The sequence below is a fragment of the Haliotis rufescens genome, unplaced genomic scaffold (genome assembly GCF_023055435.1).
Source record: "Haliotis rufescens isolate VD_foot unplaced genomic scaffold, xgHalRufe1.0.p SCAF_1, whole genome shotgun sequence".
In the NCBI taxonomy this organism is placed as follows: domain Eukaryota; kingdom Metazoa; phylum Mollusca; class Gastropoda; order Lepetellida; family Haliotidae; genus Haliotis; species Haliotis rufescens.
Genome location: NW_025963779.1, coordinates 31,590,789 through 31,618,320, shown reverse-complemented (window position 1 = coordinate 31,618,320; position 27,532 = coordinate 31,590,789). Strand labels below are relative to the sequence as shown.

The window sequence follows — 27,532 nt, the reverse complement described above, 5'->3', positions numbered from 1 at the left end:
AGACACAAAACACCATTATGTTAGGGTCGACTCTGGACCAGGCAAACCATGCAGTGATTGACAGCGTATGGAATACATCAACGCACGATATGACCTCCATTCTGCATGGTCACAGAACTCAGCCTGCTTTTAATTCAAAAGGTAGAGGATATATCTACTGTTCTACCTCGTAACCCTATGGGTATTGTAAGGAAATTAACAGAAAATGAAGGCATTATGTCTATTTGTACTTTCACCAGAATATGGGTAGAAAGTATCGATCGGTGTTTTCGGAGTGAAGATTTCCTTGTATAATTCCCCTGCTTCGACATAAGTTTCTGTGTAATTTCATGTTCAATATTCAGTTAGAAGGTCACGGAGAACTGTCATCATTCCCAACCAAGCTTGCCCCGAAGCACGTTTCAGTATCGATTATGTCGTTGCTCTAAATATCACGACCAAGAGTGGAGGCGGAATGTCTGTTCTCGTTGACGTCTCGCTGATGCGTTATTTGACGAGATCACACGAACCAAGATGGCTGCCAATATGCGATGGCCTGAGAAATCGAAGTTGTTTGATGTGATGTAAGATGCTATTTCTCAGATATTACGAGATCATATGTATGCTCGATTATATGTGTCACATTCATGCAGCTTCATGGTGATATGGGCATGGGTGCCATTAACGTTATGATCAGTTACCCATTTTAACGATCTGTCAAAGTCGAGAAGTTAGAAAGAGGGGTGGAATTCGATTGAGGGATCATAAGACGTGATTTCTAGATTCTTTGCACAGTGATATCTTATTGTGACACACGCCGGTTTGTTTCTGCGATATATGTTGTGTAATTTTGGATATTTTTATTGCTGTGTGATCTTGATCTTAAATCAGTGAACAATATGTGATGCTTGTATGCGTCCTGGAACTATAACAGAAATCAGCTGACATGTGTCGAGATCGATTACATGCTAAAGCGGTGTCTGTGCAGTATTTTTTCTACGTTCATTACATTTAAGCTTTGAATTCACTCTGATTGAAGTTAAAATTCCCTAAATGGCTGTTATTTTCACCAAACCAAGCACTCCTTGATTATTTATATCACTACCTTGAATTTTGTGACTCCAAAATGTATGATGAAGATCAACCTAACAGTTAGTTATAACTTATAGCTCTAATCATATAGAACAATGTCTAACTTTCAGTTTCACTTGTAACTATTATTAATAATATTATGCCTCAACTCTACAAACATGATTATGCTAATACCCCCATGAACATGATGAAGATCCAAGTTAAAATTCGCATGGTCTTTAGCAAACCATCTCGTCGTAAGAGGCGACTAACGGGATCGGTTGGTCAGGTCCGCTGATTTGGTTGATGCATGCAATTGTGTAGATCAATGTTCATGATGTCAAACACTGGAGTGTCTGGTCTAGGCTTGATTATTTACAGACTGGTCATAATGTTGGAATATTGCTGAGTGCTGTGTTAAACAACAAACAAACAACTAAACATATATGATATAGTTAAAGAATGAATGTTGCTTACCATACACTCATCGTGTTTACTCTGTCGTTGACCATGTAGTAACTGTTCAACGTGGTAAGACTATGACCACCAACTTGTATAACTGGTTATATCAGTCTGTGCTATAACGAGGGGTGGTCGGGTAGCCTACTGGTTAAAGCGTTCGCTCGTCACGTCAAAGACCCGGGTTCGATTCCCGACATGGGTACATTTCTTGAAGCCCATTTCTGGTGTCCCCCGCCGTGATATTGCTGGAATATTGCTAAAAGCGGCGTAAAACCATACTCACTCACTCACTCACTCACTCACTGTGCTGTAACGAAGACAGGGGAAGAGGGGAACAAACCTTTAAGATAGTCATCAATCTGTGCTTGACACCTTCAGCCAACTAGCCATACTAATCAGCAGTTTGGGGCGTGTGTTTTACTTTGACTAGCATGTCATGATTATTGTGGAAATAGTATTTTCATCAGCAAATTTTTCTTCTCTCCTTTGTTCTATATTGTTGTTAGTTGTATACAAACACAAGTGAAAGTTATCAGTTTAGTATAAGAACATTCATGACAGTTGATGTCAGTTTACTTCTGCATGTGGTATGATTATGTGTGCATTATTGAAGTATTGATATGATTGTTATCAGGGATTAGAACTGATGGTAGCACCTAAAAATAACCTTGTTATCAAAACGTAACTGGCTTCAACTTGCAAATCTATCAATGTTCATTTATTCATTTCACATGGGTTTGACTATTTTATATGTGTGGATGTACATTTGTAAACATGGTCACAGGCTTCATAAAAAATACTTCTTACACAATTTTTAATTTGAAAAGAAATATGATCTCTAAGCACGCTACGTGGTATGTGATTCCCCTTCAGCACCTGGAACTTATTTTACCCAGACCAATTTGAAACTAACCATGCCACTGGCACTGTTACAAATGTATAATCATACTAATGTGAGGAATTTGAAAATTGAAAAGTTATGAATGCTGTGGCAACCTATTTAGTGAACATGAACTGTATTCAGCATTCTGGGATATGATTGAAATATTTTAAATGGAAACTTTTTACATGGTTAGCAAATGGCTCATACCGTATTCGACGTAATAAGCGCCCATCTCTAATAAGCGCCCACAGCGATATTTGCTAATGTATTGGCAAGTGAACAATCCCAATAAGCACCCCTTCCGATTGATCAATGTACACAAGACTTATTTATTCGTGTATAATATGCACGCGTGTGTTATATACACCCTTAATTATGGGCAATTAAATTCAGGAAAAATATATCTGTCGTATATAAACAGTTGAGGCCATCAGCACAAACGACAAAATTTATCTTTCAACTCTGTTTTTTCCACCAAAATAATATTCTAAAAAGAGCCCCCTATTTCTATTTTTGAGAGCGCCCTAGGCGCTTATAACATCAAATACAGTATTTATCTCTTTCAGAAACTGAATTTGGCTGGTTTGACTTCTGATACCACTGACATGAAACTACTTGAAATAATTTGGTGGGAGGATACTTTTATAACTGATACCTACTAGTCCTTCAGCAATGATAATTATTCAGCATTCGTTTTGTTCAACAAAATTATAATCTTTAAAAGTGGGTTGTTTGTATTGTTTGTTTCAATCAAGTTAGAAATAATATTCATAACATTATGATAAACATGTTGGAAAATATCATATGAATATTCTTTAACACCATCATAAGAAATGCAACATGAACCTATTATTCCAATGGCAATATTTGGCTTCCTGGTAGCATTTTCATTTCAGTGGTAAGCAAAGTCCAAAGTAACTTGTTTAATAAACAAAAGCTGTGTGAGGTACATGAGTCAGAGACACGAGTCTACTTCAAATAAAATAACAAAGTTACTTTTAAACGTAGTGACAGTAAAAAAAAGTCAAAATAGGTGAAATATATATACGTTTTACATTGTATTTAAGGTGATAGACCATGATAGACTATTTGCTACAACTGAAATAGCTCTGAATCTTTATGATGCTTCGAAGGGTGCATGGGTGGTCCACGTATCTAAAGCAGCATAACCCGCTGTGTGGAGTCACATCCCTTAGGTGTGTCAGAAACCTATGAAGTGCTAATGTCTATGACCTGCATCACATCAGGCTTTCTTCCCACATCAAACTGAAACATCATGATATTTATAACTGAAATACTGTTCAAATGGCCTTAACCATCCAGGAGAAGTAGTGTTATTTCCACTCTTTTGAAATAATCCCCATTTTTCCAGATGTTCAACACCAGATGTTTCCTCGAGTTGCTAGAAGACAGTGAGCAGTACCATGTCTACATCGAGCAGTACCACGTCTCCACTGAGCTGTGTGGACTATGGCCAGACAGCCGAGGACCACCAATCCCTGCTTGTCCTTGTACGCCACACAGGAGTCAGGCTCAAACAGCAGGGCTTTGCTCGGGCCTGGGAAAGAATGAAACGCCTCAACTGCATTCACATCCAGAATCAAAACCGAAATATCTATGTGCGTTACAAAAGGGGCTACCCAAAGGAAAACAATGAATGGGGAGATTTCCAAGCACATCGAAAAGTCCTTGGTTTAATATCTGTTGGATACTGCTCAAACCATAAAGAATTTGAAGACCTATTTGATCATTACAAACGGGTGAAGGAGGAGTATGCCAACACAATTTTCAATTCCCGTTTAGTTGTGTTTGGTATGAACACTGATGGGTCGCCGCTTGTTGAAGAGGAGAGTAAGATTGGTGACAATGAGGAGAGTAAGGTTGTGGAGGAGAAGACTGTTGTAGATAATAAGGATGAAAACGAGGGCAGAACATCCCCCAATAACAACTTGAAAACAGATCCTTTGTCAACCAATGGGGAAAAGGACACATCGGAGAAGGGGCAGAAGGAAAAACCATTGCCTAATGTGAAGAGACAACACAGTAACAGTTTGACTAAGGAAAGCACTGGGGCTGAGGTTGTGTTTTATCCGGATCTGGAACATTCAGCTGATCTTGAGGAGAGACTGAAGGAGTTTATTACATCATTGTTTTATGTCCTGGAGGGCAAAAGACTGGACAGGTCATTTGAGCGAGCTGACCGTCTTCACCTACTGTGTGCTCCATTTGAGAAGAAGGATTATGTTGGGGTTGACCAGGAAACCAAGTAAGTTGTTTTGTTTCGAATTCCATTTATGATCATTTGTCTGCATTGATCATGTTGATCACTGGTCATTTATTTTACTTCATTTTACTCATCACTTGGGTCTTTGCTCACATATAACATAACTCCCCAGTGTTGGGTTGCATTTATTTGTGTCCATGTTACTATGGTTACACACACGGTAATAAATTTGGTAACGGTGCCAGTATGTAAAATGTGCCCTTCAGCTGCATCTAATGTATGTACATGTGTCTATCTTCCTTCATGGTATGGGGGCACGGGTGGCCCAGTCGTCTAAGGCGCCGCGATTCGCTGTGCAGAGTTGCGTCCCTTGGGCACGCCAGAAACCTATGATTGTGGGTTCGAATCCCGGTTCGCCCTGATTATGTTTCTAGGTTTGTCAGCACCATACCCGTGCTCGTGGGTTTCACCGAAGTGGTAAACGTCTGAGACCTGCATCACTTCGGGCTTTCCTCCCACATTAAGCTGACACGCCGTGATATAACTGGAATACTGTTAAAAGCGGCGTTAAACATGTTAAACCCAACTCACTCACTCACTCATTCATGGTATATGGCCGGTCGGGTAGTCTAGTGGTTAATGCGTTCGCTCGTCATGCCGAAGACCCGGGTTTCTTGTGTCCCCCGTCGTGATATTGCTGGAATAATGCTAAAAGCAGCGTAAAACCATACTCACTCACTCACTCCTTCATGGTATACATACTTCTGGAAAAATGCACACCATTTTTGTGACAGTAGTTTCTTAATATTTTTTTATATCCATCATTTTGTTAGTAACCCATGGTAATAGTGTCTTAATCATGTTAATAATATCAAAGTTTAATGCTAAAATAAGCATTATTTTATTATGTATTTCCACTGTAATACTTATGTTTCAAGTTAAAGAGGAAACAAAGCAACACCTCCCTTTCTTAACATGCTTTTACTGGTAATATTATTGTCAAATTTGGCCTCAAAGTTACTTAGATAATCATGATAATATGTGTTGAGCATGTGTTGAGTGATCCAGCAGAAAGTTTGGTTCCTCTTCTCACACAAGACACTGTTTTCGGTGTATTTTAATTAAGTGTTGTCAATGTCAGTACCCAGTGAAGATCCGTGTTAGGATTAGTCTTCAGCAACCGTGCTTGTTGTAAGAGGCGACTATGAAATGGGATCGGTGGTCAGGATCGCCGACTTGCTTGATCATGTTGATGCATGTCATGGTTGTATGACAATAGCATAGATCAATGTTCATGATGTCAATCACTGGATTGTGTGACCCAAACTCGATTATTTACAGACCGCTGTCATATACATGATACAGCCGGAATGTTGTTGAGTGCGGTGTTGAACAACAAACAAACTTCAGCATGTTCAGTCACCACTTAGGATATTTATCATGTTTATAGAATGCTAGCCCACTAGTGCTGTTACCATGGTTTCAATTCATTCACATATTTGGTGAATCATGTGAATCGAACAATATCCCTTCTTGAATTGAATTCGATATTCGTGGTCACTAGAATCGCATATGTACAATTTTTTTGGTAAAGAGTGTTTTTTTACTTGAACTCGTCAGTTATTTATCAAAGCAAGATTTGCAAAATGGAATATATACAAGCCATGCAGTAGCCTAGCTTGTGTCAGTTTGCCAAGGCCCCTTATGGTACTGTCAACCAAACCATGAGGCTATAAGCATGATAAGCGGCATTGTTGCAATGTATTGCTTGTTTCCTTCATAAAAATATCACTGAAATGTTCAAACCTTAGCGATTACATGATGACATCTTCATACATTTTTAATAAACTCAAGTTTTACTCTGACATCATGTTTTCCCCCCAATAAAGCTGGATAAGTGGTGTTAGACCCAACTCGCTCACTTTGTTTGTGTTCACCTAGTCCATCAGTCTCCAACATGTCCAACTTCATGAAATGCTAGTACTTGGTTAACCAAAGTGAAGGGTGTCTACTCAGAGAGTATCATTGTGTACATCATATTTTATCATTGTTTTCATGGATTCTTAGGGTTGTCTCAGATATAAATGCCAGAACCATTGACAAAAAGGGGATGAGTTGTCACATGAAGCATGATGATTTTAAAGCCATGACATAACCACCACCGATAAGACTGCAGTGTTGGAGAACTGCTACTGCTAGATAAAATGACAACAGCCACGAACATGATGACCATGATGGCAGCTGTACTATGGTTTGGGCATCTGTTTGTGTGGACCTGATTGCATGTATAGTTGCTTCTTGTTGCTGATCCAGGTCTTTCAAGAAGAAGTGTATGGGTCGTCTACGGAAACATCTGGCCGATCTGTGTCTCCAGGCAGCCATGCCAGGGGAGGCAATCCTGCACTACCAGACGGCCATGGACATGCTGCGTAGTGTGAATGACTTTCTCTGGATTGGAGGTATGAAGCAGAGAATTTCTATGTTAATCATGTTAATAAATGGTTGGTTGAATGAATAATGGTTGTTTGAATGATCCATACCAATCAGATTAAGGCTAAACTATTTAAAACAAGTGACAAATGTCAAATAGAAATTATGCTGTAAAGGTATTAATTAATACTTTCAGAGAAATCATCATAAACAATGATAAACATTCTGACTACTTTTTACCATATTGCTAATGTTTGGCTTCCCATGTGAATCAATTTTCCAACATGTCCAAATATTAGTTTCCATGTAGCCTGTTAACATGGTTAATTAAATGTGTTTACCATGTTTACTTTATAAGCTATTCCTAATGGTCCTATAAGGCGAAAAAAATAATAGTCTTGGTTCTCAGGCACCATCTGCATCACCATAAAGTTCGCCGCATGTTTTGTTTTTATTTCTATTTTCAAAAAAAGAAATATTCTTAAACATGTTAAATATTCTGCGTCTTGAACACATAACACTGGCAGTGAAATGCTACAATACTTAAAAACAATGCGATGCAATATCATGGGTTATGGTCATGGCAGCAGTAGGAGTTTGTGTGCTTGTTTTGCCAATAAAACATCACTAGACAGGATGATTTACAAATTCAACAGTATTTGTGTACTGTGTGCCTTACAATGTTTCACATGCTGAGATTATGATTACATGTGTATTTGTCTCATAAGAAAATGCAGAAATAGCAATCAGCTGTTCGCTCTTTAAGTCATTTTCTCCCCTATCTTATGTACTTAATGTTATGGCCAATTTCATAACTGAAAAGAAATTTCAATACAGTGATAGGAAACTGAAGACTTTGTATCTCTCAGGAGAAATGTTCATTTCAAGGCGAGTTCATGGTGAGTTGATGTGATTTGCTGATCATACACGATTTTTTTGAAATTAATGTAAACAAAGTTGAGTGAAATCTTGGATAAAAGTAACTTTATGGATAACAAACGTAAGTCCAAGTACACAATGAACCCTTTTATAGCCAGATAGTGGAATAACAGGACTAACTTGCGTACTTCAGTATAGATTTGTTGACATGATTCTTCCGGTGTTGTGTGCTCATGATAACAACGTGTTGTGAAATAAAATCAATGCTCATTGTACGCATGTATTATGCACGCACTGGTAGTCCAACAGTAGTCAGATACTGTATTCCAGTATTTTACTCATCAAGGAATACATTTATTTAGGGATGCCCTTTCCCAGGTTGATTGTACCGGCTGCCTGCACTATTTTTTTCAAAAGCCATTGCCTGAGAACCACTTCTTTGTAGGCCTAAAACTATAGTTGAATATTAGGATTTGGGAAATGGGTATTTCCAATTGCGGAATGTTTACTGACATTTGCTGCAGACTTGGGGCTGTATATCAGCCTCTGAGCAAGCCTAGATAAGTCCCTGGTGACTGACCATTTGATATTATGTGGGAAGATTAGCTGGGATTGTTTCAAAGTAAATAATTGGTTCCAGAAAACGATTTGACACAGATTTTTTATAAAAGATAATGGCAATTATTCGCTGTACATGCTAGATCTCTAAGATGTCATGAAAAATTATGTGAAGATATGTGTTGTGAAAAAAATGACAATTGTTTGGCATCTCTTTCAGAGAAAAAATTGTACTTTTGATTTGAGTCTCTAGCAAAAATCTGAATCCCCAGTTTGTACATGTTTGAGAATCTAAGATAACCCCCCCACACACTTGACAGTGTCAAAAAATGTTGATAAGGGGCTTATCTATCCTTGTGCATTCGTGACCAACTGGTGTTATTCCGGGACAAGCTGAATAGCGACTAATGCACCTCTCGTGTCCATTTTTTGCAACTTGGTTCCGCGACGATTCCCTCATGTCATGTATTGTCTAGATGCTATTTTAAACACACCAGGACTTCACTTATTTTTACAGTATGACGGAACACATTTTAAATCGAAAAAGATTATTCCTGAGGGATTCTTTGACAGAAGTACCGGTACTTGAGGTCATAAGCTTATTCTGATTGGTTTGTTGTATTTTCTTGCAGGTTACGGAAATGTGCAAGTGGTGACGAATGATCCTTGTGATTTGCCCTCAATACTCTGCTGATACATACGTGTCAAGAGACTTATGTTTGGTGTTTCAGGCTGCTATGAGGGACTTAGTTCTGCATCAACCATCCTAACATACCCACGTAATGGCAGCAACACTGTCCCATTGCGGAGGAACCAGTCATTCTCTGTCAAGAGGGGAGCTGCTCTCATTAATGATAGCATCCCTTCAAAGTGTAGGTTGCCACTTAAATTGGAAAACATCCTGTCTTTTTGCTTGAGATTGTTGAATGTATCTAAATATTTTCACAGGTATTCAACTAGGTAAGAAGCGATACAGCAAGGTCACAATGCGATAGGTATCATGATACATAGGTCATGATACGATACATGTCGCAATATACATATTTACGTCAAATCAAGGAAAAGCTAGCTGTAGACACATTTGCAGCACCTATTTTTAGTAATGAATTTAAAAAGCTAATAACAACACATTTTGCAATATTTGGCGGGGGGGGGGGGTCATTAAACGAGTAGCAAGTAATTTATTTTAGTAAGTGTATCGTCTATGGTGTATCATCATCACATGAAAACTCATGATCCACCAGTGCACTGAAGTGTCGTTTCAGCCCTGTATTTAACATGTTTAAGAGTATCTAGCTTTTGTAAGTCTTGTGACCTACTGGTATGTAACCTTCATGTCTACAGACTGGTGATATCCAGCATACTTTCTTAATTTCCAAAACTACCAGTCACATCAATCAACTTGTTGCCTGTAGCTTTAAAGTTTATCGATGAAGACTTTGCAGCCAAAAGAGTCAAACTTTGAATGAAAAAGAACCGATATTGACTGTTTAAATCGACATGCTTTTTCAGACCCCATATAGCTCACATTTGCATCCATTTTCATGTCCTTGGTGTGTAGGCTGCAGTGTTTACCTTGCAGCAGAATGCTATGTTACACACTTGATTATAAGGTGAATATTTGGTCCTCCATATGCTAAGGAGCATTTAGATTATTTCTTGTTTTCATCCACACAATTGACATGGGTACAATGTGTGAAACCCATTTCTGGTGCCCTTCGTCATGACATTGCTTAAATATTGCTAAATGCGGCCTAAAACTACACTCACTCACTGACTCATGTTTTCATTTTTGTGAAGGATTTTTTTTAACACTGGATCATTGCATGCTATATGAGTTTGACTTTGTCATATTTATGTCTTTCCTGTTTAGCATCGACCTATGCGAATGGCCTTGACCTCGCTGATGCCTCTGCTCAAGGTGGCCTTCACCCTGATGACATCATTGAGAAATACAAAGACGCCATTATGAACTACAGTAAAGTATGTATGCAGAAATGTAATCCAAATTATGATAGATATTGGTGTAATAAGTTGTGGTATGGTCAAAATATATCCCTGTTTCCTCTTGCTTCTGCATGCCAAATACTATTGTGAGTTTTGTTTACGCTGCTTTGGACAATATTCCAGTTATATGACGCTGTGTCAGTTTAATATGGGAGGAAAGTGAGAAGTGATGCAGATTGTATACCCTTACAACTTTGGGGAAACCCACGAGCCATGCAAATTTTGGATTCCAAGTCAATGATCATAGGATCCTGACATGCCAAAGGGGTGCAACTCTGCACAGCAAAATGGAACACCTAAGAGAATTTGGCCACCTGTGCCCCAATCAAATATGAATAAAGTAATCCCAGTGTGTGATTGCTGAATATATGTTAGTGTTCACCACAAATATGGTTGTTCTTCATGCTATCAACCAGTGGTTTGCCATGGCCAGATTTGATTATTGACAAGCGGTTGTATATATATATGGCTGCACTGTTGCTGACTGGATTTACAGTGTCATTTATGATGTCCCTTCATGAACACATTTGATGATGAAAACCTCAGTGAACAAAGTAAAAAGTATATGGTTAATGTTTTCTATATAGCCAAGATTTGTATTGTTGATGTTTGAAATTTGGTGTTATTGTCTCACCATATCACCATAATGACATACTTTGCCCATGTTAATCTTGTTCATGTGTTTTCTGTTATTACTATTTATTCATGTTGATGATTTACAGTACAAGAATGCATCAATGATCGAGATGGAGGCAAGTTTCAAAGCATGCAGAGTGCTCATCATGCAGAGGGTAAGACTGTTACTATGGTAACACTTATGTTCAAAGTAACTTAGTAACACATTGAAAAGAGTGGCAAATATCCACAAGACTAAGTCCAAGACTAAGATTCCTAGCCCCTTCCTTATCAGCTCAGTGTCTGCAGTAAGTAATTCTGTTTGATAGTCATTTTGCTGCACTAACAGTTTTCGAAATAGACATCGGCCCGTAGGCCCGAGGCTGATGGATTTGTTCTCGGACTGAAAGTTTTAAATTTCATTTTATTTGAGTTATTATTTATTAAGCATTATTTAAGTAATGTGATAAACATGGCTTTCATATTTATGAACAGAAGGATTAGACCTTTCAAATGACATGAAGTCGCAAAGATGTTTTACAAGCTGATAATTTCCTGATAAATGTAGGCTTCATCTATCACCACCGAGTCTCTGGGAACTCGGTGTGATAGCAGTAAAAGCTTCTGGTTGACTGGTTGTGTTTTGTAATTCTTTTTGCAGGGGTATGTCTCCCTGCTTCAGCTAAAATGGTTGGGCCTACAGTTTTTCCACAGTTTTTGAAATGTGCGGGCCCTTAAGGCTCTCAGTTTACTCTGCTGAGTTTCAGACTCTGTGCACTAACATTTTAAAAGTTATAACCTGAGAACCTGAATTTGTGTTGTTTCTTCATCCTAGTCATGCTAATATGGGAGCTGAGCATGCAGACACTCCCTGTTTGTACAAATACCCTTTGCATTTCATAATATTAAAAATCATGTGATGGAGAGTTTATGATATAGCAGTCCCTGGGAGCATAACAATTCACCATGGTACTGGTGCATCATAATAAAATACATACAGAAACCATTTCTGTTGTTCACAGAAAGAAGTGCAGGAAAGACAACATTGCTCAAATCCAACCAGTCATCTTTCACTTTGAACTACCGTATTCGATGTAATAAGCGCCCAGGGCGCTCTCAAAATTAGAATTAGGGGACTCTTATTAGAATATTATTTTGGTGAAAAAACCAGAGTTGAAAGATAAATTACGTGGTTTATGCTGACCATGCTGACAGCCTGAAATGTTTATGTACGATAGATATATTTTTCCAGTATTTAATTGCCCATAATTAAGGGTGCATATAACACATGAGTGCGCATTGTACGCTAATAAATAAGTCTTGTGTACATTGATCAATGGGAAGGGGTGCTAAATGGGATTGTTCACTAGCCAATATATTAGCAAATATCGCCGTGGGTGCTTATTAGAGCGGGGGGCTTATTACGTTGAATACGGTAGTGGTTTTTGTAAAATGACTTGATTTTTTTAAAAAACAGACATGGTCGTGTCTATCCCTGTAGGGCATATTGAATGTGATATACTGTAGTTTGCAGACCAATATATCAATAATTGGTCAAAGCTGACAGGCATATCATGGAGTGAAACCATTACGCTTGTATTACTTCTATCACCCGATATTCCCTGTTCTTTAACAGGCCTATACCACACGTACCATGCATCTGCAAAGTTTGAAACTTGTTTATAGCTGTGTTTATGGGAAATGGTAGAATAGTTTTGATTTAGACAAGATTTCTTGATTACAATTCTTACCTTGTGAATTTAGTTATGTCTATTTAATGATATAACACACATCAATTCTACCTTATTACATGTATTATTTAAAAGTAGAATGTATATGTTACCTTTGTTGATCAGCTGATGTCGTACTTGACTGTATAAACTGTAGGGTGAAGCTGTGAGTCGGGCCTGTCAATCATTGTTTTGATAGCTATCAGCTGTGTTGTTACTTCAGATTGTGATGTAACTATCAAAACATATTATGTCTGTGTTGATTGTCCTGATTGGCTTAAGCATGTAAGTTAAGTTATCTGTCTTGAGTTGTATGTAAAGAGGAAGCTTCTGTATCTGTTTAATTCTAAATGTTTAATGTCAGCAACTGTCAAATTTAGGCTAAAAATTTGCATACATTCAATGTGTTATGGTCATTCTTATCATATTGATGGATATAACAATATTTTGTAGTTGTTTTGTATTAAAACATTGAATCTGGAATGTGGGAAGCCAGCATGACATTCTACTTCTTGCACTCATGGCTCTTTTCAAATCTAGAATTAGAATATACTTGATAGCATTTTTTTTTTTTTTTATCTAATTCATAGCATAATCTCCAGGAGCCTGTGGAAGCCTTGGTGGCTGAGTGGGTTAGATCCCTGACTTTGTGCGCTTGTGATTAGGTGCCCCTCTCTGGCAATATGGGTTTAAATCCCGGATGGGTATGAGATCTGTACTTTACTGAGAAAGTGTTATCCCAAATATGACATTTGTTACATTTGATCGCTTTCTGAATGGCATTGTCTGTTTATCTCTAGATTTTGCCTAGCCAGAGCCTAGTACTTGTCTATCCCTCACAAAGTGATGTTTCATCTGAGACTGTGTAGTATTTTATGTTTGCCAGTAGTTCATTAGCACCTGACGAACGTCAGGTAGGTAAAAACATGTAAAAACAGTTTGATGCTGCTGTAAACAGAAACCTATTTGAGCTGACACTTTGTTACACCTCACATTTTATTGATTGTCAAATACACCCAATCTTATTGTATGGTGCAGAAATAGGGGGCTGTTGAAAGTTTTGTCGAAAAGTTGACTTGTTCGCCTGTAAGATTTCTTAATGTGGGCATGTCAACTCCCAGTAATATGATTCATGGTGCATTTGGGAGAATGCCAAAACTGTTGGCGGAAGTTATTAGATATGCTTGAACATTGTTTGCCAAAGAAAGCTTATAATATGCTGGTACATCTGGATAATATATGAAGAACACATGGGCTTCCTGTATACGCTTAACTCTCTTTAATTATGGCTTTGGATTTATATTGATCTAGCAATCTACTGGTGACATAAATATGTTTTTATAGTCTCTCCTTGAACCAGAGTTGTATCTTTCAAATTTAAGATTCAAACACCTCCGCAACACCTTTATATGCTTAGACTTGGTCTAAATGATTTATTAGTGAATAAAGGAAGATATTTAGATATTGACAAGTCCCTAAGAATATATAACAAAATAAGAATGGTATATTTACCAGCCTGGGTGCCGTTGTACAAGTGATCTTAGTGCCAAGGTGATCGTAACTCCCATACCATAACATAGACTTACGACAGTCGTAGCGCTAAGGTTGTTTTGTACAATAGCACTCTGGTCATTTTCATGTATATCTACCAATAACTCTATGTCTGCTGTCAAACCAAAAATATAAATTACAACAACAAGTATCTTAGTAAGGATAAGAATTTATGGATGAACAACTTATGGAAGAACAACTTATGTGAAGAGAATATAGGGATGTCAACTTCTTTATTATGAGGAACACAACGTTACGGAGTATATGCTTCACGCCTTTCAAAGATCTTATGAACAACTTCTTTATTACAATTAAGAGCGACGTTTTGGTATAGGTTCTAACACCGTTATCAAACTTCTAAAGGCCTATCAAAGAAGTTACAAGTATGTTTATACATTCATCATGCTTTTATGTTACGTCAGTTGTTGTTGACTTGACACTCTGTATACTACTGTATTTGTTAATATAACTGTATGTGTATGTAACTCACTTGTATATGGACCAATGGCCTTTCATACAACAAACCATTGAATTGACACACCAAGATACACTATAAATGTCATGCCCTTCATCAGCAATCCTACAAAGGATGCTATTTCATTTTTTTACATATTGATAAACTGATAATTTAGTAATAAAAACAAACTGATGCATAAACGATACAGTAAAATGGGGAACTTCGAATGACACTTAACTCTTGTCCTGTTATCTCAGTGAGCTTGTCCTATAAACCGACATAATTTTAGACTGGTAAAAGATTACACAAGCACATGGATGTCGCTATATACGTGCAGTAATCTTGAATTTCACTGCACCTACCATGTTGTTTGAAATCAGTATGGGATGCAACAGATGTTATATTTGGGATAACACTTTCTTAGAAGTACAGATTCTTGTACCTTTATGGGTTGAGTCCCTAACAGGAGTCGAACACACACTGCCAGAGTGAGGCACCTAATGCTAGCACACAAAGTCAACAATCTAACCTACTGAGCCAGCGAGGCTTCCACAAAATGAAAGTCTGACAACTGGTAGTCTAGATCAAGTACTTGTGTACCCCTCTGACAAGTGTAAAGTTACACGGCCCCATGGCCGAAGCTATGAACACACAATGCCATTTAGAAAGTGGTCAAATGTAACAGACGTTATATTTGGGATAACACTTTCTTAGTAAAGTACAGATTCTCATACTTAGTCTAGATCACGTACTTGTGTACCCCTCTGACAAGTGTAAAGTTACACGGCCCCATGGCCGAAGCTATGAACACACAATGCCATTTAGAAAGTGGTCAAATGTAACAGACGTTATATTTGGGATAACACTTTCTTAGTAAAGTACAGATTCTCATACTTAGTCTAGATCACGTACTTGTGTACCCCTCTGACAAGTGTAAAGTTACACGGCCCCATGGCCGAAGCTATGAACACAATGCCATTTAGAAAGTGGTCAAATGTAACAGACGTTATATTTGGGATAACACTTTCACAGTAAAGTACAGATTCTCATACTTAGTCTAGATCACGTACTTGTGTACCCCTCTGACAAGTGTAAAGTTACACGGCCCCATGGCCGAAGCTATGAACACAATGCCATTTAGAAAGTGGTCAAATGTAACAGACGTTATATTTGGGATAACACTTTCTCAGTAAAGTACAGATTCTCATACTTTTTGGGGTTGAGTCCTGTCTGGGTTTGACCACTTTCTAAATGTCATTGTGCGTTCACAATATGGGATAGTTCAATGTTGGTAATTCTTACCTTCCTGCTGTGCTGCCTCATCGAATTGTTCATTATCCAGGCAACATAGATAACTAATATGTTTAAATGTTATTGATTTCCTGAAAAGATCTGAAAAAGGATAAACTTTCCATAATTTATGTTTAATATGAAAAGTTGGTTTGTTTTACAACATGTTTTAGTGGGTAGCTTGTCCTTAAAATACTCAATAGAATTACTTCTGTGGTTCAATTGTAGAAAGCCCTTTGAAGTTTGTGGGTTTCCATGTTTACCTGGACTGGATGCTGCTTCGTAAAGTACCAATCATCCACACCGAATTACATATCAAAGATCAAACACCCCAGATGAACCTATACACTGATGTTTTCACAGCAATTGATCATTGGCTTGTTGCATGTTTTGCTTATTTATTAGTTTAATCCCTAATCCCTAGCTTGTGACCGTTAATCTCTACCCAGCACAAGGTCCATGTTGTTTTAGGGGGAGTACAAGGGGGAGGTAACTCTGGCTGGTCTTTGAAGCCAGTGGGAGGAGATGAAGGTGTTTGTACAGCCAGAGAGTAGCCAGTGACAAGCCAGGCAATGGCTGTATTGTATTGGGTGGGTAGAGTAATTGGGGTCGTTCCCTGCTCATCCCTGTGTTGTTGGAAACCAAACTGGAGGACTTTGATTGTGACAGAGAGGCCTCTATCAGAGTTGATATCCATTGCTAGGATTTGGGTATATAACCCCAGGTTTCACATCCAGTCATCATTCAACTCTGCTACTTGCACAGTTATACATTCAAAGCTCAAACAGTGATTCAGAGATTTGAGGTTCTGGTATTATTACTTGTATCATGGCATACATGCATACTGACCGACCAAGGACGATTGATACCAAGACTCTGCTCCAGTTCTCCCCACTCTTCATGGCTCCTAGTCTGACCAGTCTTAGATCGGAGCTTTCAATGGCCGAGTCAGCATCTGCTGCCTTGTCGCACAGCTTCAACTCTCACATCCCTGCCAGCCACCTACCAACAGTTGATCACATGCGGCCCTCCCAAGTTGCCAGATCTCCAACCGGTACCATTATGTATGGGATGACATCTACACCTACCACCAGTGCCAGCCATATAGCAGCTCCTTCTCCACTGTACCCTTCCATGCAGACTTCCAGGACGTCTCTACCCCACCCAGCACCCATGATGCCCCTACCCCATCCATCACCACTGGCTTCCTTTACCATGCCACCAGCTCCGTCCTACCTGGCCCTGTCTGCGCTCACTTCAACACCACAGTCTGCCCAGATGTCCACCCTGCCGCATACCCAGGGGTATTCCCCCTCCATGACCACCCCAGCGACACAGCCACTGTCTCTGCCACCCATGCTCCCCACCCCACAAGCTCAGTTGCCAGCCCTAGAGAACCCAAGCTGCCTCAACAGACTTCAGAGCAATCCCATGTTCCAAGACCTTCAGAAGCTTTTGTCACAGGAGTGCAGACACCTACAGGTAAGTGATTTCCCTTTGCCTAATGCAGTTTCTTACAGGTCATTCTTTTCCAGTATATTTTCCAGAATTTACCTACAGTTTGGTGTAATACTACTACAACAAGAAATTTGTAATGTTTAAACTTTGGAGTCTTTTTTTACTTTCGACATTGCAAGGTCCAGATTCAGATTGCCTTCTTTCTGCTTCAGGTGCCAGCCAGTCTCATCACAACAAGTTGGAATTCCCATCAGCTGCTTACTCCTTCAACTGTTGACACCAACCAAAGAGTTGCCTCCCTTCATGCTGCTCTCCAGGATGAGTTCCTGCGTCTCCATGCCGACACAACCCTCCGTAGTGACAGCCAGCAACTTGAACATTACTACTGCACTGAGGTTGGCCGTGTTGAGATGGAACGTTACCAGGCCCTGCATGCCGTCCACTGCTCAGAACACCAGAAGTACTCCATCAACATCCACTTTGACAACGAGAGAATCTCCCTTTGCCAGCACCTTGACAAGGAGATCCAGCATTTGAAGCTCACAAAGAACTCAAGAACTGCTCCCACCCACCAAGATCGCCTGTCTCCCATCAGCGACATGTCCAGCCCCCTCACACCACCATCCCTTCTTGATTCTCCCGCTGAGTCCATCCCATCTGCACAGAAGAGTTTCAACATTGTCGACTTCCTGTCACCCAGCTTGATTGTTGACACATCTGCCAAGTCACCAGATTTCTCTGGATCTGTTGCCGAATCCTTCACCAAGAACTTGTCTGCTGACTCGGGGATCCACAGCCAGGAGTCCTCCCCTGAGACCAGCCACCGTACAGTTACCTCCCCTGTTGAGCCAGTCACCTCCCCTGTTGAGACCACAGTCAGTGAAAACACCCTGGAAAACCATACCGGCCGTCTTCTGAAGTCTGACACGACCCGCATCCTTACTGAGTGGTACGAGGCCCACATCAAGTATCCCTACCCAAGTGACGAAGATGTCAAGCAGCTCTCTGACATAGGAGGGATTAAGCCTGCACAAGTCCGCAAATGGCTGGCCAACAAGCGTGTGCGTTCCTTCAACACACTCTCCATCACAGGCAATGACCATCCCATCAAGTACAAGTACCAAGGACGTCCCAAGAAAACGGATGCTGCAGCTCCCAGTAACCGTCGCTCCCAGTACAAGCTCCTGACTCCGGCTGCCAAGAAGATCCTCACTGATTGGTACGACAGTCACCAGGAGAACCCCTACCCCACAGAGGAAGAGAAGGACGAGCTTGCCGACATTGCACAAATATCCAGCGCCCAGGTCAAGTCATGGTTTGCCAACAAGCGGAGCCGCAACAACAACACGAGGAAGCAGATCCCCAACTACTTCATCAAGAAGTACCCCAGCTACACCCCCATTGTCGAGATGGTGGGACAGATGAGAGCGGCCAAGAAGCAGACCAAGTTTGATAATGTTCGTGTTTCACTCTTCCAGTGAACTATTACTGATTGTTGATTGTTAAAGAAAGTCTTTGTTATTGTTGATATGCTATAGTGCTTTTGTTGACATGTCTGTATATATGTATATACCTGCAAGCTAAGTGAATGTGAAAAACTGTTCACAGTTCACAATACTTTGTAAATACAGTATCTGTTTTTCATATTAATGAAATAAATGTGAATCGAAATGAACATTTCGTTAGCTAATGTTTTCTTTCCTTGGTAGAACCTTGGTATGTTGGCTCATCTTCCCGAGGCAAGAGCATCCTCTAGCCTTTTTATCAAAGCCTTGTCTCCAACCTTGCCACATCAAGCCCACTTTTCTGTGCTAAATATGATTGGACTATTGTACATATCGATAGTCCAATCAGAGAACATTTAACAAAATCAACATCCACGTCTGGTACATGAAGGTGATTTAATCATTTTCATCTTTTACCCCCCCCCAACAATTGCCTATGTTTTTGTGTCAGGGATGAAATTGCGAATTTTGTTGTCTGATCGACTGGTCATTGCCTATGGTAGACGGCATCTTTTGTGAAGCTATATTGCACTATGCTGACTAGATTGTAAATGTATGGCTTGATACTGTGAGCTTCATCATCAATTCTTCACCCCTTCCCTTAGTTTGTTCAAAGTGATAGAGGTGGACTGTTACTTCCATGGGTCCATGAAAACAGTGTCTGTACGCGTTTGTATTATTACATGCCGTTACAACATGGGATTGTTATATTATGTAATTATTAACTGATATGTCAGCCTCCTGATACACTGGTCTTGCATGTTCCGATCTTGTTAGTGGTCTTAAAAAACATCCCAGGCCCTGTCTCTCCTAAGGTCTCAGTGGATATTTTCTGGGAAAATTATACAAAAGAAACCAGTGTGAAGCAAGTTTTAACAATATATATACAGTCTAAGACTGTTATGTCGAAGTTGAAGGGACCTGTGTAAATTTGAGGTTTGACACAACCGAAATGATGAATAAGGAAGGAATAGGTTGAGACTGAACTTTTATTTCAAGACAACTGCAAGTTCGACACAAAGTTCGACACAAAGTTCGACACAACAGTGTTTGACTGTACATTAACTTGTTGACAAGTTAATCCACAGGCTTTTTTTATCTGTAAGAAAAATAAACCTGTTTAGAGAAGCATGTTATTTGTGGGCAGCTTGTAACACAGACCAGCTTGCTGCTTCATATTTTGTGAGCAGAGATATTTTGTTTGGTAAATGCTTGTTCTGATTGTGGACTTGTTTTTTGGTAGGTGAATGTTGTCCATTCTCTTGATGTGTTTTGCTGTAGATCCACACCCTGGAGTCAGTGCTTTTCCCTCCTACAACGCCACATGTCAGCTGGAGTACATTGAGAACTGTTTGTTTCAGAAATACCTCCAGGCATCCGATTTCCTGCAGAATGTGGTCTACATCAACCTACAGTCCTCTGAAGAAGATAAGGTTGGAACAGTTAGTTTTTTAGCTCACCTGACTGGATGTTCTATTGTGTGATTTTCAGAATAGCATATTATTTCGATCAAGTTAAAACTTTTGACTTTCATGGTGGTGGTTTTTAGAAACCCATTACATTGATTGATGGTAATTAGTCCGCCTTCTGTTTTAAAACGTATTGAACTTTGGCAAATGTGTAGTTGGTATTGTGTGTTTCAGTTTTATAAACATTTGGAATGTATAAAAATATAATTTGCAAACAGTTTAAAAATCTTCTTCTTACCACTGGGCTTAAGACGAAGATCCAAGTCTGTTTACTGTATCACTTTTTGCACTCACCAATGTTGTCCTATACTTTGTTGCATATATATTTTTTGTGCTGCATTGTCTTGTGTCTTTAGTCTGTGAGAACTTCAGTTGCCCTCAATGTTGCAGATTCTTGTGTTTCAAGTCTATAAGGGCTAGTTGAGGCTTCCCTCTGTGTTGTATATGTCTCAAGTCTGATAACTAGCTTCAGTTGACTTTCTGTTACAAATTCTTCTGTCTCTAGTCTGTTAGAACTAGTTTAGTTGCCCTCAATGTTACATTTACTCGTGTCTCAAGTCTGTGAGAACTAGCTGAAGTTGCCCTCCGTGTTGCTTTTTCTCATGTCTCAAGTCTGAAAACAAGCTTAGGTTGCCCTTTATGTTGCATTTTCTCGTGTCTCAAGTCAGTAAGAACAAGCTTTAGTTGTCATCTGTTTTTCAGATTCTTTTGTCTCAAGTCTGAGAACAAGCTTAAGTTGCCTTAAATGTTGCATTTACTTGTGTCTCAAGACTGTGAGAACAAGCTTAGGTTGCCCTCTATGTTGCATTTTCTCGTGTCTCAAGTCTGTGAGAACAAGCTTTAGTTGTTATCTGTTTTTCAGATTCTTGTGTCCCAAGTCTGAGAACTAGCTTAAGTTGCCCTAAATGTTGCATTTACTTGTGTCTCAAGACTGTGAGAACAAGCTTAGGTTGCCCTCTATGTTGCATTTTCTCGTGTCTCAAGTCTGTGAGAACAAGCTTTACTTGTTATCTGTTTTTTCAGATTCTTGTGTCCCAAGTCTGAGAACTAGCTTAAGTTGCCCTCTATGTTGCAGATTGTCATGTCTTTAGTCTGAGAGCTAGGTGAAGTTAGCCCCTCTGTGTTGCAGATTCACCGGTATGGCACCCTGGCTTCCCTGTACACCCAGGTGGGCTTCCACCGCAAGGCTGCGTTCTTCAAGCGGGTGGCGGGCATGCAGTGTGTGGCGCCAGGGACGTCGGTGGGCTGGCACCAGTGCTACTACCTGCTGGTGCAAGCTCTGGCAGGATACAGTATTTCACTTGATCCAAAGGAATTTCTTACAGGTAGATTCAGTTAAATTAGATCTTTATATGTAGGTCATGTAATGTTTACATTAACTATTTATTTGTTAATAAGATAAGGAAATGTTACTAAAATTGGTATTGCTTCTTACACATGTTACAGGTAGATTCTGTTAAGTTAGATCTTATTGTTGAGGATTTTATGTGTAGGTCGTCTAATGTTTACATTAACTATTTATTTGTTAATAAGATAAGGAAATGTAACTTCATTTAAAATTGGTATTGCTTCCTTTTTTTTGAGAAGGTAGGATTGAAACGGCTGGAAAAAAGTTATATATTACCTTAACCTAACTCGTACTTATTGCTTATGTCATCTCATTACGGCAAAGGCAAGACTCCTGGCACGTACCAGCCCCGTCGTGACCACTCCCAAGCGGTGACCACAAGGACAAGTATTGATATGACATAATGCCAACGACTGGGAACTCCCTTTCCCAGCAGTTCAAGTCATTGAGACCCCTGTAGGTGGGAGATTAGGGCGCTCTTGGCAGGAACTGGGACAACCTTACGGGGCCCATATGTCACAAACATACTGTGCCGGGGTATCAGCTCACCCTGAAAGACGACCCGCCCTTGACAGCGTCACCAATAGCAGACACTTTCCCCTTACACTACAGCGGCTACTGTGCTCAAACATCTACACGCTGCTAGCCAAAGAGGCCTTAGTACACAAGTATCTTAGGCCGAGATAGTACACAAGCTAGCACTAACACCAGCCTTCTACTCACTGATATTCCTCATCCCCATAAAGGACTCGGACCAATATTGAATGATCCACAACTTGGCGACTTTTAACAAGTCCACCGTACTTCCGGATGTCCACTCTCAGGCTACTCAGATACAAGATGCCCTGATCAGCCTAGACATCCAGGACACGTACTTGCATCCACCCCAATGGAAATTACTCTGCTTCTTTGAGGGAGTTCACTATCAATGGGCGGTACTCCCATTTGTTATTTCTTCGGCCCCGTGGTTGTTCACGCACATTATGAAGCCGATAGCCATGTACCTCCATCTGAGGGGTGTCCAGTTTGAGGAGACGATTGAACCTGAACCACCAGGACGCGGCCACGCTGATCCGCCACAGGACTTTACTCCGAGTCTCCTCCCTTAGTTGGGCTGGATTATCAATGTCCGGAATTTGGAGATCACACCTTTGTACGATCCCCAATTTATCGGAAGCTGCTTTCAGACCGAGCGCGACCTCCTCTCTGTACCCAAGGACAGTTGGTGCCAAATCCAACGCCATCTGCTGAGCCATGACAACATTTGAGAGAATTCAAACAAAGACGGAAGTTTTTCGGATATACTGTGATCTTGTTTGTAAATACCACAACCCTTGCATATCAACAACCTAGAACTGGAGGCGTTCATCCTGGCTCTGTCTATCGGAAGAAGATGCTCCAACACGCTCAGATCACCATATCCACAGACAGTATCTCTCTTCCTCACTGTTTCGGCAGACATTCAGGCTATTCAATCTGATCGATCAATTGGACCTCTATGTCCAACACACTCCAGGATGTCACAACATTCTTGCAGACACCATCTTCAGACTGAACAGGGTAGCCCCCACAGAATGGAAACTCCATCCGGATGTCTTCGGTCTTGTCTGTCAACACCTCGGCGATCCCAACATAGATCTATTTGCCACCAGCCATAACTGCCAGGTTCGGATCTTCATCTCCCCGGAGCCGGATCCACAAACCTGGGCTGACGACGCTATAGTGTCACCTGGGAAGGACTAAAAGCATACGCTTTTTCAGCCGCCAGTGCTCCTTCCCAGGGTCCTTCAAAAGATCAGATCGACTCGTCACCCGCAGCCTCTATCTGACTTTGATAGCGCCTTCGTGGACCTTAGAGCAATGTTCTCCACCAACCCTGAACTCCCAGACTGGCCAAACCTGCTGAACCACCCTCACAGCAGACTACCACACCCAGCGCCAGATCGGTTACATCTTCATGCCTGGTCCATTTACGAATAGCTCTAAGTGCCAAGGGCTTCTCTGCACAAGCTGCAAATGCAGTCACCCTTGTTCACAGACCTTCCAGCAGGGGCCTCTGTGACGACAAGTGGCACTCCTTCAAGAGTTTCTGCAAGGAAAAACACAAGGATCCTGCCACTGCGTAACCCCAATTCTTGGCGGAATATCTACTATTCCTGAACCACAAACGCCATCTTGACCGTAGTACTCTTATGACTTACCTTGTTCACAGGCATGTCCAGAGCCAACCTATCGACCTCTCCAGTCTAGAAGGTTGCATGCTGCATTGGCTCGGTATGTCAGTATTAGATTTTAACCCTGTTTAATTCTTTTACTGCAATGATACCTGGACATCACGCATACCTGCCAACAGGAATGGTCGCTCGATGCCAGACTTCTCTGCTGCTGATTGATGCATTCTATAGTCAGAAGATCTCATCTGAAGGTATGCCCTCTGCCGTACCGTCTGATGCAGATGCATTAAGGAGTAATGCAGGATAAGTTAAAAAGTCTAGTAAAATCCTAGATATTTTATATATTTTTATACTTATCCTGCATTACCTAGTCTGAAGTGGCCCAACTATCGCTGAAGCTACCTCCCCTCGATGGCTTCAGATGCGCTGTTTAAGCAGAAATGTGCTGTTCAGTGATGTCACTACTTCCGGGGTCACATGGGAGCTGTGTGATAGGATTAGCCACACAACCGGTTGGCACAACTTCTTCAGACTTGGTCACATGCCTCCAGTGCGGATGCACGGCTGAGGGGTGCATTCGGATGAGATCTTTTCTCTGTTCTTGGGAACACGGCACAGCATTTCCACTACCTTTTTGGAATGAGATGAGATAAGCAATTAGTATGATTCAGGATAAGTATAACTAATATTTTTACCCTAAAAATACCTTTTTAGTGAGTGATTTTCAAACAATTATTCTGTCAAGCAGAGGGCTTGATAGATGTTTTCCTATAAATCTTGACTTTTAATGTGAGCCATGACAACATCTGAGAGAATTTCAAACAAAGACGTAAGTTTTTCGGATATGCTGTGATCTTGTATGTTAATACCACATAGAAATAATAAAGAATGTCAAACTAGTTTGCTAGTCTTCGCGAGGAGGACTATATTTTGTTCAAATCAACCATGTGTCAACCAGGTCTGATTCTCTCATCAATGATCATGATGAAAGTCTGTATTAGTGTCGGGGGCAGGGGTGGCCCAGTTGTCTATGGCACAGCATTTTGCTGTACAGAGTTGCGTCCCTTGGGCACGCCAGAAACCTGTGATTGTGGGTTCGAATCCCCGTTCGCCCTGATCATGTTACAGGTTTGTCAGCACCATACCCGTGCTCGTGGGTTTCACCGAAGTGATAAACATCTGAGACCTGCATCACTTCAGGTTTCCTCCCACATTAAGCTATCACGCCGCGATATAACTGGAATACTTTTAAAAGCGGCGTTAAACCCAACTCACTCACTCACTCTGTATTAGTGTCCGGAATGAGAGTGTATGTCATTGCTTCAGATCATCCCAATGGGTGGCCAGTGATCCAGTACCGGATCCTTCATGAGCTGGTGTACTCTGCCCGTAGGATGGGCAACCCACAGCTGGCTGTCAGGTAAGAACACATGCGTTCAAGCAAACCAGTTGGTTGTCATGGTGATACATTAGTTAAAGAGACTCGGAAAGTGTTATGTTCCTAGCTGAAGAGGAAAATGAAAATTCTTCCCCTTTTCAAACACAACTAGTTGAGACTTTGGGAAATATGTACTGGTAGTACTAGCTTTCCAAATGTATTGACTGTGAGCCCGTCTTTTAAAGAGTGTTTGTTGGACAATTATTGTATGTTATTAATGAATAAAAGGATTGTGTTTGTGTGCAGTTCATGATTTGGTTTCTTTTAAATATGTAACAACCCACTGCATAGTTTCCTAGTTTGGCAGATCTTGTCGGGTGAACCCTTAGAAATCCTAGATCATCTAAATGAAGGATACGTAACTTCAACTTCATTGAAAGGTTTGGCTTCATTTGTTTACAACCTTGAATTGATAAGAAACCCACACAGGACACAAATATGCCCTCAGCAGGAGAACGAGGACCTTTATGCTTTCATTATCTTTCAACAGGCACATGACGTTCCTGTTGCACACCATGCATGACAAACTGAGTGTATCTGAACGCCGAGATGCGATCAGTGGACTGGAGACACTGACAGCCAAATGTGAAGGAACACCTCACCCAATTCCCCTGGAGAACTGTCAGATCCTGCCCCCTGTCCCTCTCCTCACGTTTCCTATTGTCAGGTAGGTGTAGAGTTGACAGAGGAACACCTCACCCAATTCCCCTGGAGAACTGTCAGATCCTGCCCCCTGTCCCTCTCCTCACGTTTCCTATTGTCAGGTAGGTGTAGAGTTGACAGAGGAACACCTCACCCAATTCCCCTGGAGAACTGTCAGATCCTGCCCCCTGTCCCTCTCCTCACGTTTCCTATTGTCAGGTAGGTGTAGAGTTGACAGAGGAACACCTCACCCAATTCCCCTGGAGAACTGTCAGATCCTGCCCCCGGTCCCTCTCCTCACGTTTCCTATTGTCAGGTAGGTGTAGAGTTGACAGAGGAACACCTCACCCAATTCCCCTTGAGAACTGTCAGATCCTGCCCCCTGTCCCTCTCCTCACGTTTCCTATTGTCAGGTAGGTGTTGAGTAGACAGAGGAGCACCTCACCCACTTCCCCTGGAGACCTGTCAGATCCTGCCCCCGGTCCCACTCCTTAACTTTCCTATTGTCAGGTAGGTGTAGAGTGGACAGAGGAACACCTCACCCATTTCCCCTGGAGAACTGTCAGATCCTGCCCCCGGTCCCACTCCTTAACTTTCCTATTGTCAGGTAGGTGTAGAGTGAACAGAGGAACACCTCACCCACTTCCCCTGGAGAACTGTCAGATCCTGCCCCCAGTCCCTCTCCTCAACTTTCCTATTGTCAGGTAGGTGTAGAGTGAACAGAGGAACACCTCACTCACTTCCCCTGGAGAACTGTCAGATCCTGCCCCCAGTCCCTCTCCTCAACTTTCCTATTGTCAGGTAGGTGTAGAGTGGACAGAGGAACACCTCACCCACTTCCCCTGGAGAACTGTCAGATCCTGCCCCCAGTCCCTCTCCTCAACTTTCCTATTGTCAGGTAGGTGTAGAGTGGACAGAGGAACACCTCACCAACTTTCCCTGGAGAACTGTCAGATCCTGCCCCCAATCCCTCTCCTTAACTTTCCTATTGTCAGGTAGGTGTAGAGTGGACAGAGGAACACCTCACCCACTTCCCCTGGAGAACTGTCAGATCCTGCCCCCAGTCCCTCTCCTCACCTTTCCTATTGTCAGGTAGGTGTAGAGTGAACAGAGGAACACCTCACCCACTTCCCCTGGAGAACTGTCAGATCCTGCCCCCAGTCCCTCTCCTCAACTTTCCTATTGTCAGGTAGGTGTAGAGTGAACAGAGGAACACCTCACCCACTTCCCCTGGAGAACTGTCAGATCCTGCCCCCGGTCCCTCTCCTTAACTTTCCTATTGTCAGGTAGGTGTAGAGTGGACAGAGGAACACCTCACCCACTTCCCCTGGAGAACTGTCAGATCCTGCCCTCAGTCCCTCT

General features: G+C 41.1%; 2 protein-coding genes across 2 annotated transcripts in view; both read left to right on the top strand.

Moving 5' to 3' along the window:
• Positions 1 to 501: 501 nt before the first annotated feature.
• LOC124110940 (trafficking protein particle complex subunit 9-like) overlaps positions 502 to 27,532 on the top strand; it is a 47,890-nt gene continuing 20,859 nt past the window's right edge. Inside the window, exons 1-10 of the mRNA XM_046470432.2 lie at positions 502 to 563; positions 3,768 to 4,661; positions 6,933 to 7,078; positions 9,218 to 9,358; positions 10,360 to 10,469; positions 11,216 to 11,284; positions 20,461 to 20,532; positions 21,698 to 21,893; positions 25,417 to 25,510; positions 26,019 to 26,195. Of these exons, the coding sequence (XP_046326388.2) occupies positions 3,820 to 4,661; positions 6,933 to 7,078; positions 9,218 to 9,358; positions 10,360 to 10,469; positions 11,216 to 11,284; positions 20,461 to 20,532; positions 21,698 to 21,893; positions 25,417 to 25,510; positions 26,019 to 26,195 (1,847 nt within the window). The 5' untranslated portion in view covers positions 502 to 563; positions 3,768 to 3,819. The remainder of the gene's footprint in view (positions 564 to 3,767; positions 4,662 to 6,932; positions 7,079 to 9,217; positions 9,359 to 10,359; positions 10,470 to 11,215; positions 11,285 to 20,460; positions 20,533 to 21,697; positions 21,894 to 25,416; positions 25,511 to 26,018; positions 26,196 to 27,532) is intronic.
• LOC124110941 lies at positions 16,797 to 19,294 on the top strand. Its single transcript, XM_046470433.2, has 2 exons — positions 16,797 to 17,618; positions 17,807 to 19,294. Exons 1-2 carry the CDS (start codon positions 16,965 to 16,967, stop codon positions 19,073 to 19,075), a joined length of 1,923 nt encoding a protein of 640 aa, XP_046326389.2. The 5' UTR covers positions 16,797 to 16,964; the 3' UTR covers positions 19,076 to 19,294.

Excerpts from the sequence above, each read along its gene's own strand:
- LOC124110941 (XM_046470433.2), top strand. The coding sequence starts at position 16,965 with ATGGCATACATGCATACTGACCGACCAAGGACGATTGATACCAAGACT. Across the intron at positions 17,619-17,806 it reads AGGAGTGCAGACACCTACAG|GTGCCAGCCAGTCTCATCAC; the intron begins GTAAGTGATTTC and ends TTTCTGCTTCAG.